The sequence below is a fragment of the Ovis canadensis genome, chromosome 12 (genome assembly GCF_042477335.2).
Source record: "Ovis canadensis isolate MfBH-ARS-UI-01 breed Bighorn chromosome 12, ARS-UI_OviCan_v2, whole genome shotgun sequence".
In the NCBI taxonomy this organism is placed as follows: Eukaryota; Metazoa; Chordata; class Mammalia; order Artiodactyla; family Bovidae; genus Ovis; species Ovis canadensis.
Window position 1 is genome coordinate 76,616,834 of NC_091256.1, and position 15,909 is coordinate 76,632,742.

Genomic DNA, 15,909 nt, shown 5'->3' on the forward strand with positions numbered 1-15,909 from the left:
CAAATTATTAAGACAGTCACTGGATTACCTATCCAATATGCTGGCTAGTGAAGTAAAAACAATATGACAAACTCTGATAAAATTCTGGAAAATGAAAGAAAACCCTAAAAACGATGTTTTAGTTATTAATACAATGACACGGAGGATTACTTACCAATAACAATGCCACCAATGGCGCCAGCATTCTGTATGTTGCGTGCCTTTTCTGCAAACATGCACTGCCCTCTTTGTATCAAAGCAATTTTCCCCATCACTGCTTCAGGGTTAGTAAGTTCTGAACAGCCATTGTATGGTTTACTGCTTGCAACAAATCCTCTTGTCTGTCAGAAATAAAAAGTTACTTGAATAACTTTTATCTTCTCAAATCACTACCATGTCATTAAAATTCAAAATCTAGAGCTTTAGGGAGATCTCATTTCTTTTCTAACAATAACACATCCAATATACATTTAGCATAAATTTTTGCTTTCAACATTTTGCATATCATAGTCCCAAACCATTTCTACTGTACTTTGCAGTTTATAAAAGCATTTTTACATAAATCACTAAACCTGATCTTTATAATGACTCTGAGTTAAATACAGATAACATATACATTTTACACATGGGGAACTGAGATTCAGCTTTCATAATTTACTCAAGATCATGATGTTAGAAAGTGGTAAAGCTGGAGCCTGCTGGCAGACTCACTACATACCCAAATCCATAATTCAACAGCTGGGAACCATTTTTAAACCATCACTGGTAACCAGAAAAATGTTCGAAAGAGGGGGAAAAAAATGGATTTAGTGTACATAAATGTGCAAGCAATTCTTCCTAGAAAAATTAAATCCACCAGAGAACTGATTTTAAAGATGTGAGTGTAAATATGTTTTAAGACCCTTCTTGCTCTTAGAATGTAAACTTCATGAGGGCATAAACCTTCACTGGTTTTTATAAACATGACATATAGCAAAAATCTAAAATAGTGCCTAGAGTAAGAGTTGTTGAACAAGTCAATCTACTATAAACCTACATAGCTTTAAAGTATATACTAGAAAAAGTTTAAATTAGCGGTAATAGAGTTCAAAGACCATTGGTTTTAGATGATCAGGATATTTGGGTTCTGGTCTAGTAGCTAGCTAGCTTTGCTACCAGTCAGTCAGACAGTTGAACTGTGAGCTTTGTTTCCTATATTAAACTAAACCTATAGGATAAACTAGCTTAGTGGTCTTCCAGGTTTGCTTAGTGGAACTTCAGCATCTGATACTCTTCACAGCCACTTGTCCAGAGCACTTTCGCTTTAGCTGTTCTCTACATTAAGCCTCTGAGTTAGATTTTTGTTCAAAGAAAGGTTCCAGTAGTTTAAAAGCTTGAAAACCATTTTTAGATAAGCTAAAGGCTTTGAATTAAGAGAACAGTATCTGAACAACATTTTAAGTAAAATTCTATAACCATATTGCAAACATAAATTATGACTCAATATTTTTAAGATATGCTTTTAAATTTAATCTCCTTTCATCTAGGAGATTAAACATTTAGGTGTTTTAATTAAGTAAAAAATACTAAATTAGAAAAGAGATTAAGAAATTAACAACACTTAAGTACTATCCAAGTTCAACCTCAACAATATTATAAGTTCACACACCTCTTTATGTTTAGACAGGTCTGGCCCAAACTGTGCTGGACCAGCAGTTAATACTACCCGGCCAAAAAACGGGTGGGAAACAATTTGTACAGCTCGTGGAGGGAGCTGCTGTTCTTTTTGTTGCTGACTTGACAATTCAATCATCTCCTGCATAAACCTCAACCCATCTTCCGCGTCAATCGAACTAGCAGCCTAGGAAAGAAACAAGATTAATTTTATCCTTTCTAGAAACTTTCAACTTTTTTGTTCCTTAAATACTTCTGCAAATTTACTACAAAATTTCTCCTTTCAGTTTTGGTCTCTACCAAATATTTACGGCCTTATTTCTTCTCAAAAATATTGCTTCTGGAAATATTTTCTGAATGTAACATCTGAAATTTTTATTAATGTCTCTTTCACTGTTTTATAAACCACTTTTGATACAAATTGAGAACTGGACTTCCGACCAAATGCTTACTTTGCTTGTTTTCTCCCCTGGTTACCCCTTTAAGAAATAAACCTCATACCTGACCTATACTCCCCTTCTTTGAAATTATGAACCAACAACCAGATTATATTCAAGGAATAAGTATCAGTCACCTATTACATCCTAGAACTTGACTAGGCACTGGGGACACAGTCTTTTACTCTAAGAAGTTTGTATCTAGAGAAGAGATGTAAAATTAGCTACAGTAAAATTTCTCAAGAGGGAAAGTAGAGTAGGAACATAGACAAGGGAATGAATGACTGATTTTGCCAGTGTGTATCTGGGAAATATTTGGAATGACTCTAATTGCATCTTAATAGAGGAAAAGTTGAAGAGTGCCTGACTATAGTAGGAAAAAGATGAACTCCTAACACTTTACAGAAAAAGTCAATGGAACTTGATAGGCGATAGAAGATAGAGGAGAACAGAGAGGAGCTGGCAGACAGAAATTAAAAGCCTATCCTGAGATTTCTAGTTTTGGTGACTTAGAGAATAATGGCAGGGCTGACTAAGATGGAGAACAAAAAGGCAGAGAGAGACAGACTGTGGTGGAAACAGGGAGAGAGAATTAATTCAGGTTTGGACAGACTGAAATCTGAGATGCAAAAATGTATGACAGGTAGATTAAAACTGGGTTTAAGAAGTAAAGTTCACAATCAGGATTACATACAGATGATCCACTGGAGAAAGAAGTAGCAACCCACTCCAATATTCTTGCCTGAGAAATCCCATGGACAGAGGAGCCTGGAGGGCTATAGTCCATGGGGTCGCAAAGAGTTGGACACGACTGAGCATACACGCATACACATGTATCTAAGAAATCACATGTACAAAGATGATGACGATACCACTGAAGAAGAGTACAGAAAGAAAAAGATGTGGTCCAGATTCTTTGACAGTGCCTATGCTGAGTGACTGTGCCAAGAAAGAAGAGTTGCAAAGGAATCTACAAAACACTGAACAGAGTATTTGGAAAGATGTTGGGATGCCCTGGAAGACAAGAAAGGGCTATGTTCTAAAAAGAAAACAGTCAATAGTTACATGAAAGTTCAATCATATGAGGATGAAGGGGCCACTAGCTGGCAACCAGGTCACTGGTGACCCAAGTGAAAGCAGTGTCCTTAGAGATGTCATTCCCTCAGCTGGGGTGAGTGAAACATTAAGGAAGCAGACAGAAGATTCTTTAAGGAAGGATAGATGTGGCAAGAATAGAGATGAGACAGAAACCCGAGGGAAGATGAAGTGGTGAGAAGGCTGAATTAGAGATTAAGGGATATCTGAATATGATTCTACTTCATTGAAATTATTTCTCAAGTTGTACTTTTCTCAGAATTAAGGTAGGAATAAGGTGGATAAATTAAAGATCTCAGGTTATGAAAACTTCTAAATAAAAAATCAATAAAAATTTCCCAAAGACACGTGTTATGTTGCCTAGGCATAGATAAATAAATGTGCATTTTGATTAATGAATGAAATATTTAATACTCCTTGGAAACTAAAACAGTGTAAAATAGAGATATAAATATTAAAACTAATTATTAGTTTTTAAGACTATGTCCTAAATAGTGGAAAGACAAGAGACTGAGAAACAGAAAACTTAGATCTGAGTCAGTGTCTGACCTTATCAACACAGGCAAACCAGCAACCTATTTGTGATTTAGCTGATTTATACTATAAATCAGGTTGAATTAGATGGCTTTCCAAGATACTTCCAAGTACTAAAATTCTGATCCTCTTACTTTAAACCATACATTTACATTTTTAAAAAGTCAAATGTCATTATGTCATTAAAGCTAGTGAGACCAAACAGGATAGAGACCACAGCTAATTAGTGCAGCAATGTCTTACTTGGATTGCATGTTGAACCAACTGGACTCTCCCATCTTTGAGGTGAATCAAACTCACCCCCATCTTCTTCAAGATTTCTAAATGATCAGGGTTAGTGGCCATGAAATCTCTGGCTCTCAGAGGGGGTTTAGCTCCACTCCTCAAACTCTCCTCTCTGCTAAAAGTAATTATAGACAAGGCTTAAAAAACTACAAATCAGAATTTGGAAAAAACATAAGGCAAAATAAAAATAATGTTAGATATTTGTAGAATTGCTAGTTTTAAACTACTGAAAAATGGAATAAATAGAAAGTTATTTACCTACATACAACTTAGGTTTTTAATAATTGTTATTGCTTTCAAATATATTTTACAGTTATCAAAAGCTTGTATATTATCTGTAAGACAGTATTAACATCATTATAACAATCTGAAGGTACAGAACAGCTTGGCTTGGGGATTTATTACTATTTATTTCCCCCTCAAAAAAAAAAAAAAACCAGACATTTTCCTCAATATTTGAAAAGCAAAACAATGCTTATATCATTGAATAATATTCACTTAAATTTTCTTTTAATTTTCTAGTAATAGCTTTTTTAATTAACTATTTTGAAGAAAACAAACTCATTAAGTTAAAAATTTTAATTCAGCAATGAAGAATAAGTATCTCATCAAAAAATCAAAACACTACATTTTTCTTATACAGAAACTACAGATAAAAGGAAAAATATTTTCTATATAAGCAAGATGTGGAAATATTTGATGAAACTATCAGGTGTAAAAATGTGCTGTGGAAGTTACAAACTATTATATGCTGTCAAAATTACTTGGTTCATTAACCAAAAGATATACAGAAATTTCCACAATAATAGACATTATTGCTGAATAAACTTTGCTATCTATTCACCAATAATTTTAATTTTAATCCATTAACGTACATACCTCACCTACTCAATATTTTGGTTTTAAATGAATGTATTCCTGGCTACTCCTCACATTCTCTGTCATTTACCAAGAATTAATTTTGGTACTAACAAATATAAAATAAGACATCTTACACTCTGATGATGCCTCTAGGACAGCTCTTGTCCACCACATTTTTCAAGGGTTCACGGATGCTCTGAGCATATAGTGGATCGTTAGGGAAGAGGATCTGAGTGTTTGGACAAGTCCAGTCAAAGTTACTGTCATCCAGTTCTGTATATTCTGAAGTCTAAAAAGAGAAAAGAATGTTATATAAGTACAAATAATTATTTTACTTAATATTATGTTGGTGCAAAAGAAACATTAAGTGGAATGTAAGTATACACAGGACGCAACATAAGAAAACATCAAAGGTACTTCTTCAACCACACTATATTTATCGAATGGTAGTCACGGATTAGTCTTCACTTAGAAAAACAAAACAAACAGATAGGAGTAAAAAAGAGAATGAGATATTTAATTCAAAAACATAACCTACTGTGTTCTTCTTAGAGACTCTTTGATTTGTAGTAGAGAGCCAAAGAGGTAACAGATGAGCTTCTGTTGTAAAAATGTAATCTTCTATGTCAAAAATAATGTCTTCTTTATCCGCAAATAACAGGTAAAGATATTTAAACATTTCCGCCAAGAAGAAGGAATCCATTCTAAAATAAAAGATTATAGACAAATCTAAGTATGTAAAAATATCCAAATGCCAGCTATCTGAAAGCCACAGAATCAAGGTCAATAAGCCTGTCTACACCAGCATAGACATCCAAAAAACTACAGAATGTATCTATTCCCCAGTGGTAACAATCTTGACTCCAAGCATATTCCAAGGAAGTAAAAAAGACCAGAGGGGCTGCCTACCACACAAGTACACTAAATCTTGTCAGTAATGCAGACCAGATTTGCCTACGGGCCTTCTGAGAAAAGAGTTTGGCATTTCTTTGGCATTTCTTCTACAGAGAACCAACATCAGGGAGGTAATGCTGATGAGCTTTACTGCTGAGAACCTTGTAAGAATCTTCAATTAATATTAACTGAACTGGATCAAGTAATACAATTTTGATGTAGCTCATTACACAGCCATTTAAGTGATAAACAAGAAGGCTTTAAAAGTAATCATTTATGAAAAGTTACATGAAAAAAGTACAACACAAAATCATATGGACTATGATCATAACTTTGTACTAAATACTTCTCAAGAAGGGAATATGAAGAAATAAAGGAAATTAAAAACATGTGACTTTACAAATGATTTAATGTTATAATGTTTTAATAAACATTTTAAAGAAAAGCTTTAATAAAAAGTGGTAGAAAAAGAGCATAGTTAGATGGAGTTACAGTAACAAGGAATTTAAGTAAACGTGCTACATTCCAAAGCATCTGAGCTTTTAGCAGTTACTAGACAGGCTGCACAGTTTCATAAATCTGGGCAAGCACAATTCCTGGCATACAGTAGGCACTCAATAAATGTTTTCATATGCAAGTTTAAACAGCATTACTAAAGAATGAAATGGAGAAGAAGCTGGACATGGTGGTAAGGATCTAGGGATTTCAGAATAGAAAAAACCTTCCAATGGCTAGCTATGACACCAAGGGGATACTATATAAGGACCATGAGCTCCAGTTTATTCTGAAAGGACATAATACATGCTTAATAGTGGTGTAAAGACCAAATGAGATTCTATAATGTCAACTATCTAGCATAGCACTTGGCATGCATATGAGCTCAAAGATAGAACTATCATAATTTTCCCATATATAAATGATGTTTTATTTTAGAACAACTCATCTATAATGTTTCAAAACTTTTTTGAACATTTTGGATGTTAATCATTATAGAATAGATAAAATACTTCACTGTCAACCGGCAATACACTTATGGTAATTTAACTTTTTCTGGAGGGCTGATAGTTACTATCATGAGCAAATGCTAGTTTGAGAACTGTAAACTAATGTGCAAGATGTTGATTAAAAAAAACTTTTTTTAATTGGTGGGAAATTATAATTTTGTGTTGGTTTCTGCCATAAAACAATGTGAATCAGTCATAATTATATACATACCCTCCCCACCCCCCATCTCATCCCTCTAGGTCATCACAGAGCACAGGGCTAGGCTCCCTGTGTCATTTAGCAACTTCCCACTATCTATTTTACCCATGATAGTGTATATGTGGCAAGATATTGATTTTTGGCAAATTCCACAGATGATTGTGAAACAGATGATTTGTAAATGCTCAGAAAAGTATAGACATGATAAGATCACTGCAGTATGAGTAGGGTAAAGCTAGTGAGTTTGAGTATTCTATCACATAATCTATTTTGTACTTAAAAACCATAACTATACACATAAATGCAAACACACAGCCATTAAAATTATCTGGAAGACTGTTTATAAAACTGCCAACAGTGATAATCTTAGGGTGGCAAGGAGGAAAGTATCGCAGGAAATTTTTCATATTCTTTTTTGCCATTTAAATCCTTTAAAGATCATTATTAGAAAGATACAGGTTTTGAAAACTGGGAGGGAGGGCAGGGAGGAGAGACATAGGTGAGCCAGACAATAAGGTAGATCTGCAGGGGAATAAGCAACCAAATGCAGAGTATTAGATGGAAATTTTTACAGCATATTTACCTAAACCCCAAATCACTAAAAACAGTTGTTTAGCTAATACATTTTTAGATGACTGAGATGATATTTAAGCCTTCCTTTGGTCTGCTGCTAAGTCGCTTCAGTCGTGTCCAAGTCTGTGCGACCCCATAGACGGAAGCCCACCAGATTCCCCCGTCCCTGGGATTCTCCAGGCAAGAACACTGGAGTGGGTTGCCATTTCCTTCTCCAATGCAAGACAGTGAAAAGTGAAAGGGAAGTCGCTCAGTCGTGTCCGACTCTTCGCGACCCCGTGGACTGCAGCCTACCAGGCTCCTCCGTCCACGGAATTTTCCAGGCAAGAGTACTGGAGTGGGGTGCCATTGCCTTCTCCGTTCCTTTTGGTCTAGATACACACAAAAAAACCCCAACAAAATGAAATTTTGCTGGGATAAGTGTTAAGTCCCAAGTTTACAATTAAAAAAGAAAAAATCAGCTTCTTAAGAGCAGAATAGAGAGTACCCATTTGTTAATTCTGGATGTGACATTTTAAGAGACACTCTACGATACAATCAGAATGGGACAAAGGCAACAATAAGAGATCCAGAAATGTCATATAAGGAATATTCAGCAGGAGGAAAAAAAGGATGCTAAATTTTGAAAAAATGGAACTCTGTAGACATAGCAAATCACGTCTTCCTCTGTAACTCCTCCACCTGCTACTTTTCTTTCTACTCTAGCACACATCGGGCTTCCTGCGGCTCCACAGTAAAGAATCTGCCTGCAACACAGGAGACTTGCAGGAGGTGTGGGTTCCCTGGGCCAGGAAGATCCCCTGGAGGAGGAAATGGCAACCCACTTCAGTATTGTTGCCTGCAAAACCCCATGGAGAGGAGCCTGGTAGGCTACATAGGTTCACATAGAGTTGGACACAACTGAGACTTCTGATTCTTTTATACCCACCTTCCTTACTTATTACAAGTCACAGGAGGGCAGGGACTAGTTCTAACTGGTCTTTTCATCCTCTTACCTAAGAGCAGCATCTGGTATATGGTAGACAGTTAATTACTGTTCTTTCAATGAGTTGCCAGCAGAGCATATAGTCAAAAGCCTATCTGCCTTGATTAGAATTAATCTAACTAATTCTGAGACCTCGGACAAGTTCCCTAATCTTTCTGTGCCTTGGTTTCTTCATCTATAAAATGATGATAACAGAAATTATACTTCAGAGGGCTGTTGTAAGGATCAAAGGAATTAAACATAGAAAGTGTTTAATTAGAAGAGTGCTCGGAATGTAGGAAGCAGCCAATAAATGTTACAGATAAATACACAAGCCATCTGCTTTCATTTCTTGCTGTTTTCTGAATGCCTGCTTCCAGAAACCTATCCATTTCTTACCAGCTGTGGTCAAGGAAGGAGATCTCAAGTCTAATCAACTATTACCTGAATACTCTAAGAGAAGGACTGAGCGACAACTCTGTGATTAGATGAGTGTTGTGTTTCCCCTGTTCCTAGTTCCTCTGCTGGGAACTCCTTTTACCACTTTCCTTTTTCTAGTCCTGATCCTTCAGGACACGAGATGCTCTAGAAACCCTTAAGTGACTATCACATTCCACTCAGCATTTCACATCCCTTTAATATGCTCCACAGCACGAACACAATACTTTAAAGCCTGTTTATCTGCCTACCCCAATGATTCAAAGATAGAAAGGACATGTTTGTTTATCTGTAATCTTCAAAAACTTGTATAACTCTGGCACATAAGACATTTTAGTAAATATTTGTGGGATGAACATTTGCTAACCAAATGAACAAATTTTAATGTTCATTTAGACATGTGTTGCTATGTTCTGAACAGTTAAAACAACCAAATCGAATGATCCTGGAATAATTGGAATTTTACTGACTTTCACATTAACCAGAGCATGCTTTTTGTATCTTGAACGCTCCATGTCATCTACATCTATCCAGCATCCAACAAAATATAACCTGCCAACAATCCTCCACAGCCCTCCAAATCAACAACAGAATAAGAATATACACAGTAACCACCACAATGCTTTTGACTGAACAGGGACCATCATTCAGATCATTCATCATCACCTTGATGATTTCTAACATTTTACATAATAGAAAAAACTATTAACAAAGAAGAAAACTCCAACTTTCCTAATACTCCAAAGACCAAGGTTCTGATGTTTAACAATCATTTATTCATCTATTTAAAAATCATTTGAGCACTTACTATATGCCAGTCACTATGGCAAAAATACAACTTTCAAACAATTTAAAATAAGCCTACTTAAGAGAGTTTTTTAAAAAAAGTAAGCACAATGAACTAAGATTTACATCTTACAAGGGTATTTGAAGACTTATATTTTCAAATACCCTTGTAAAAGCATTAAGCTTATCTGAAGGCTACCTAAGAATCATATTTTCGTTGTTAGTTGTTACCCTGTTTCGTTGTTTCAGAGTTACCCTGAGGAAAGGGGAGGTTAGGAATTGTTTTACCTGTCCTCATGACTTCCAGTACGAACATCCTTCATGGCAGCAAATCCGCAAGGCACTCTAGCATATTTATTTAAATTTTCAATAAGTGTTTTCCCTACTTCAAGGTAGTAAGGATCTCCTGTAGCCTATTAAAAAGGAGAATATATGTATACATATACACAGCTTATATAGTACCATATAACCATTCATTTATCAAATATTTATTGAGCACCTGCAGGGTGCCAGGCACTGTATCAGGCACTGGAACATATGTTACATGGAACCTGGTTCCGAAAATAAGCCGTGAATCTGCTTTATGAATTTCTTAAACACACAACTGGAAAGCAGCACAACTGTATATCTTAGGCTTTAAGTGAAATTTCTAATGCCCAGAAGGGCTGCCTGACTGAAAGAAGGCAAGAGACATGCTTTAGAAAGCAGCTCTAGAATATAAAATTTCTCCTTAATGCAATGTTTAACAAATGTTTTGAAAAGGCATCAAGCTTAGAAGTCAATTCTTGCATCTTTCAATATTCTATGAACTAGATGAATAAGAACCATGATCTATCCAACCATTATAACATTAAATAAGAACTTTGAAAACCCAATACTATTATTATAAGATAGTGAGTTATCCAACAGAGAATAAGGGCTAAATGGCAAAAAGAGAGTTAAATTAGCTTACTTTATACAAGAAGTAGGTGCTTTCTGCAAATTCTGGCCTTAACGGATGTTGAGCCCAATGTACCCTGAAATCTGTGGTAAATGCCTAGACAAAACAACATACAAATATTCATAAAAGTGTGATTTAAAAAAATAGTTCTAGAATATATTGCAATATGTAAATTAGATCACAGACAAGTAAAAAATAGTTAAAATACTGATAACAATCTATGAAATGAAAATTTTCATTGCTTAAAATTACAATTCATTTTTGTAAGGCTGTTATTTTTGCCAATTAAATAGGATTGCTTTTTTAAATGATCACTTTGGCTATTAGGAAGCTTAGGAAAAACTATGACTCAGTAATGCTACTACACAGGTCCTGATGGCCTATATAATTGTGTTTTCTTTTATTTTCCTTATCACCACTTTTTCCTCTTAATTATTAAGACCCTCACCCTCCTATTTCTATTTTAGCATATGCACTCTTTTTCTTTTTTTTAAATAAGAATCTCAAAGCCTCTGTGGCTTGAAACAAACACTTCAGGAAGCCTTCTGTATTGGTGAGATGCTTAGGTATCTCAAAGAGGGTATGGTCATATACAAATTGGGAAAATTTTTATGGCACATTTCTGGAAAGCCAAAAAGGCATGCTATTAAAATCCTGCAGTATCAAGCTAGCAAGAATATTTATCATTAACATATAAAAACCAGGGAGAACAATTCTTCAACAGCATGAAGAGCCTGAAAAGTACAAAATTCTCCCTAGCTGGCAGGTATGTGTCAAAACCAGAATGAGACAATATGCAACGGTATAGATTAGACAAGGCTGAGAAATACCAATCTGGAATATTTTTTAATATTAAATTAATAAGCTGTCAGCATTACCCTAAAGTGGACTTCTCTTAATACACAAGGAAAAGGAAAAACATATACTGTATAAACCCAAAATATATTAAGTAAACTATTTAACCAGGAAAAATAAAAAAGAACCAATCTTGAAAATGACATTTTCTACCTTTAAATTATCAATCTATAGACTGAAGTAGAATTCCAAAGATGATCTGCTTACCTCTGGTAGAAAATTGTGTTTTTTAATCACTTGATATAACATTTCATGAGTTTCAATAGCAGGTCTAATATCTCCCTTTAAGACCTAAAAACCAACAATAACAACAAAATAGCCTAGTAAAGCATGAGTTGATGTTATTTGCAATCATTATATACACAGAAAAATCCAGGTTAACACAAATTTGAGTGACTCTGTTTTGATAATTCAGTTTGGAGATCACAAATACACTTAATCATTCTACTTCAGTATTAAGAGAATTCAGAGTTTTGTTTGTTTTGTTTTGTTTTTTTACCTGCAAGCCTGGAAAAAAGGCAAGCAAAGCATCCATCCAAGTCCGAGCATTCAGCATTGGCTTGTGGATATGCACATCAAGTAGTAGAGGTGGCTGGCTTATATACCTCATGATGGCATCATAGTGCTAAAAAAGGTCACAATATGTGTTCATGAAAGTCGATGAGAAAAGATGTACTGTTCTAAATACAGCATAGCATTAAACAGCACTGTGAAGAAATGAAACCTGAATTTATATATGAATAAATTTACCAAGGAATTGTTACCTAAACTAATGCATCTCATCGGTGCTGCCACTCTTACGGTCCACTACCTCTGTCTTTTACGGTCTTAAAAATTCTTCTCCCCTTCTTTCATCTTCTCCTAGAATTTCTCAGCCTTGACAACAACAGGTTGAGCTGTCAGAGTCAATGAATGATAACAAACCAACAAAAAAAATAATATCTGTCCTCGTGCAACTCAAGAAACTCTTGTTATAATCTAAAAATGATATATGTAATAGTGTTTCTAAAAGTATTCAACTGATGACTTATCAGGACTTTTACTAGGTTCTCCCCCTAACTCATCTATTATTTGTTAACTATTATTGAGTACCAACTAGATCTTAAAGCACAGTTCTATCATTTCATATGTATTAGTTCATTAATCTTCCCAATAAACAGTACTGGGAAAAAAATTAAATAAATAATTCTCATTCTGTGGATAAGGAATAGAGGAAAATATCTAAGTTACTTGCCCAAAATCACAAAACCAGTGGTACAACCAGGATTTAAACCCAGATAGGACAGCTCCCATACTATATTGTACTATGCCACAGTAACGTGAGTAAACTCATGAGAGGGAAAAGAAATGGTAAATTATTTTGAAAAGAATGTGGTGACACATTTGATGAGTTTACTCTAATTAATTTCAGTTTGACTTAATTATAGACAAAGGCAATCCAATTAGGTTCAATAATCTCCTCCTTCACCCCTAAGAATATGCCTGTGAGTCTGATCCAGACTTAAAGACTTACAGACTTGCTTTTGAAACAAATACTCACTGGTTTGTTCAAGACTCCAAAGCCCCAATACTTGGCGTGGTCAAGGACCAAGTCAAACTTCCTAACTATTCCAAAAAGAATTAGAATACAAAGGAGAAAGCTAACTAGTAACTAGCTTCAATAAATTCTCTTCCTGTATAAAAGATCAGGTAAACCTCGTATCTACGTATTTTATTACTTACTGGAAAATCTTGAAAACTTCTGAAGATAGGTGAAAATAAAAACTACTTTGCAAACTAGTTTTTGAAATGTACGTAGCTTTTTACCCTGTCCCTGTCCAACATCAGAGAATACTGACCAAAAAACTACTATATATTTTAAAATAATTTTTCAAAGTATCACTCAAATGACTGAATTTCTATCAAAATCTCACAAATTATAAAATGGCTCTAAAATTCATACATAATTGGAACAACTTACTGTATTAAATCTTTCCAGAAAGCTGTCATCTCCAAGCAAGACATAGGCTTTCAACAGGTACTCATAATATGAATCAATCCCTGCTCCAACTCCACTATCTACGGAAAATACATATAAATGTGATCTTTTATTAAACAAGTCTTTAAAATTCTTTACAGAGTATAAGGTACTAACATACTAAGAATGAAAAATTAGTCTAAATATGAAACTGTCAAAAGTAAAAATTATACATTTATAGAAACATTAACCCTACTATATGCCTAATAGGTTCCTTTACTGATAATAGTTTATATGTTTTAAAAAAATTCTTGCTTTGTAAAACTGGCTACAGAAGAAGTCTTATTTAAAAGCCAGAGATACTAGTTTTAAGAATATTTTTAAAGCTGATTTTCTAATGAGGAACTTCAAAGAGGAAGCACTAGAGGGTATTATAATGCAATTTAACTGGATCCTTTATCAGTTAGCCATCAATCTTTAGTTATAACAGATATGAAAACAACACTGCTGCTGTTTGGAGGTGACAGTTACATTGCTGAAGCTAGATAATGGCTGGCTTTTTCCTGCAAGATCATCACAGAAGACCAAAGAAAGAAAATAACAAGAAGAAAACTGTACGAACTTGGTGGGTTATGGAGAGGGGAGCGACTTAGTTCTGGAGCAGAAGGCAGCCAGACATAGCTATAGAAGGATCAAACAGCAGAAAACCTGCTGGAATTTTGCTCTGGTTTCTCTCTTACCACTGCCTTAAGATAGCACGTCTCCTCCCAACCCTGCTACAACTCAGACATAGGCTCTAGGTAGCCTCAGGAATAAAATCAGGGCAGCACAGAAGTCCTATGTAAGGAACTGAAATAAAAAAGAGATGGGAAGTAATTTTAGATACTCTCTTCCCAACCTTTTCTCCTTCAAACTCTTAAGGGTAGTGAATGATAATCTAAGCTATAATTACAATTATAATCTTAGAAATCCCTATAACCAGGGCATACTCCAGGCTAATCAAATCATTATTTCTAGGAGTCCAGGCACTGGTATTTTTTAAAACTTCCTAGAATCCATCCCCCTATGATAACTAGGGCTGATAGGAATTGGAATCTTTCCCACAAAGTAGATGACAAGTCAACATGAACTTATAGAACAAAAACATTTAAGATGCATGACTTTTAAAAAATAAGAAGGTACTGGAGTAAGAGTTTATCAGACGTACAAATATTAAAACAGGCAAATCAAGATTTAAAATTAGTCTAATAAACACATTAAAGAGACAGGAAAAAGATTAGCAATACAAAATAAGAAACTTTTAACTGAGAAGAAATTATAGAATAAAAACATAAGAAAATTCCATAATGGATAGGATACACAGCATCTAGGATATAGCTGAGGAACAAATCAGCAAACCCAGAAGACTACATGTAATAACAAGAATTGGAAAAACAGATGAAAATTAAAGAGATAAAATATCTTAAAAAAAATCAAATTTCAGCAACGAAAAACACAGATTTTAAATTGAAAGGGCCCACAGAATACCAAAAGGAGAAATAAAGAAAATTCTACACCTAAAATTATTGTTACATTTCCAGAAACTTCTCTGCCTTTGCTACTGTTAATTTTCTGGAGAAAAAGCAGATCACAAATAAGAACATAAAAATCAGAATAACAGGTTTTTTAAAAAAAATTCAAGAAGACAATGGCTTCCCTTTGACAAGGGAACCCGCTTGCCAATGCAGGAGGCACGCATTTGATCCCTAGGTTGAGAAAATCCGCTGGAGAAGGAAATGGCAACCCACTCCAGTATTCTTGCCTGGGAAATCCTAAGCCTAAGGACAGAGGAGCCTGGTAGGCTACAGTCCAGGGGGTTGCAAAAGAGTTGGACACGACTTAGCGACTAAACAACAAGAAGACAATAGAGTTGTATTTTCAAAGATTTGAAAAGAAAGAACTTGAACAGAAGATTATTTACAGCCAAACTTTCTCAAATATGAAAGCATAATAAAATTATTGTTGGGCATCTAAGGCCTCAGAAGCTATTAACAGCTACTGAAGATCACTAGCTGATCTGGGATAAATATTTATACAAGAAGAAAGGCAAAACTAAGAGATATTGCAAGAAATATACAAAGTACAAGTGACAAAATACCTTGTTAGAGTTGAATACTTTTAATGAAAGAGGGAGGAGGGGCAGCACTAAGACCAAAAGAAAAAAGAGAAAACATTTACAACCAAAAATAACTAAATATCTATATAATACTAAGAGTGGATGAGGGCTGGAACCGAGGGAGACAAAAGAATGGCAGAGCAGGCTGAAGTTCCTGTCTCACTAGGAGGTAAATACAGGTTTCAATTAAAAACAAAAGGGTTAAAAGGAACCAGAAAAGGTGAGATACACTGAAATAATAATTAACATAGTATAAATAAATCCAAATATATTAAAAATGCCAATAAACATAAATGAACT

General features: G+C 34.8%; 1 protein-coding gene across 5 annotated transcripts in view; it reads right to left on the reverse strand.

The window, feature by feature from the left end:
* The window catches only part of EDEM3 (ER degradation enhancing alpha-mannosidase like protein 3), a 69,192-nt gene that overhangs the window by 16,769 nt on the left and 36,514 nt on the right, over nt 1-15,909 (reverse strand). For 2 of the 5 annotated variants that reach the window (XM_069546279.1, XM_069546284.1), the window contains exons 9-18: nt 13,458-13,555; nt 11,997-12,122; nt 11,705-11,788; nt 10,655-10,738; nt 9,991-10,115; nt 5,383-5,548; nt 4,979-5,133; nt 3,942-4,098; nt 1,628-1,819; nt 155-320 (exon numbers count right to left, since the gene is read on the reverse strand). In XM_069546279.1, the coding sequence (XP_069402380.1) occupies nt 155-320; nt 1,628-1,819; nt 3,942-4,098; nt 4,979-5,133; nt 5,383-5,548; nt 9,991-10,115; nt 10,655-10,738; nt 11,705-11,788; nt 11,997-12,122; nt 13,458-13,555 (1,353 nt within the window). The remainder of the gene's footprint in view (nt 1-154; nt 321-1,627; nt 1,820-3,941; nt 4,099-4,978; nt 5,134-5,382; nt 5,549-9,990; nt 10,116-10,654; nt 10,739-11,704; nt 11,789-11,996; nt 12,123-13,457; nt 13,556-15,909) is intronic. The other 3 variants (XM_069546282.1, XM_069546280.1, XM_069546281.1) reach the window with 3 other exon arrangements.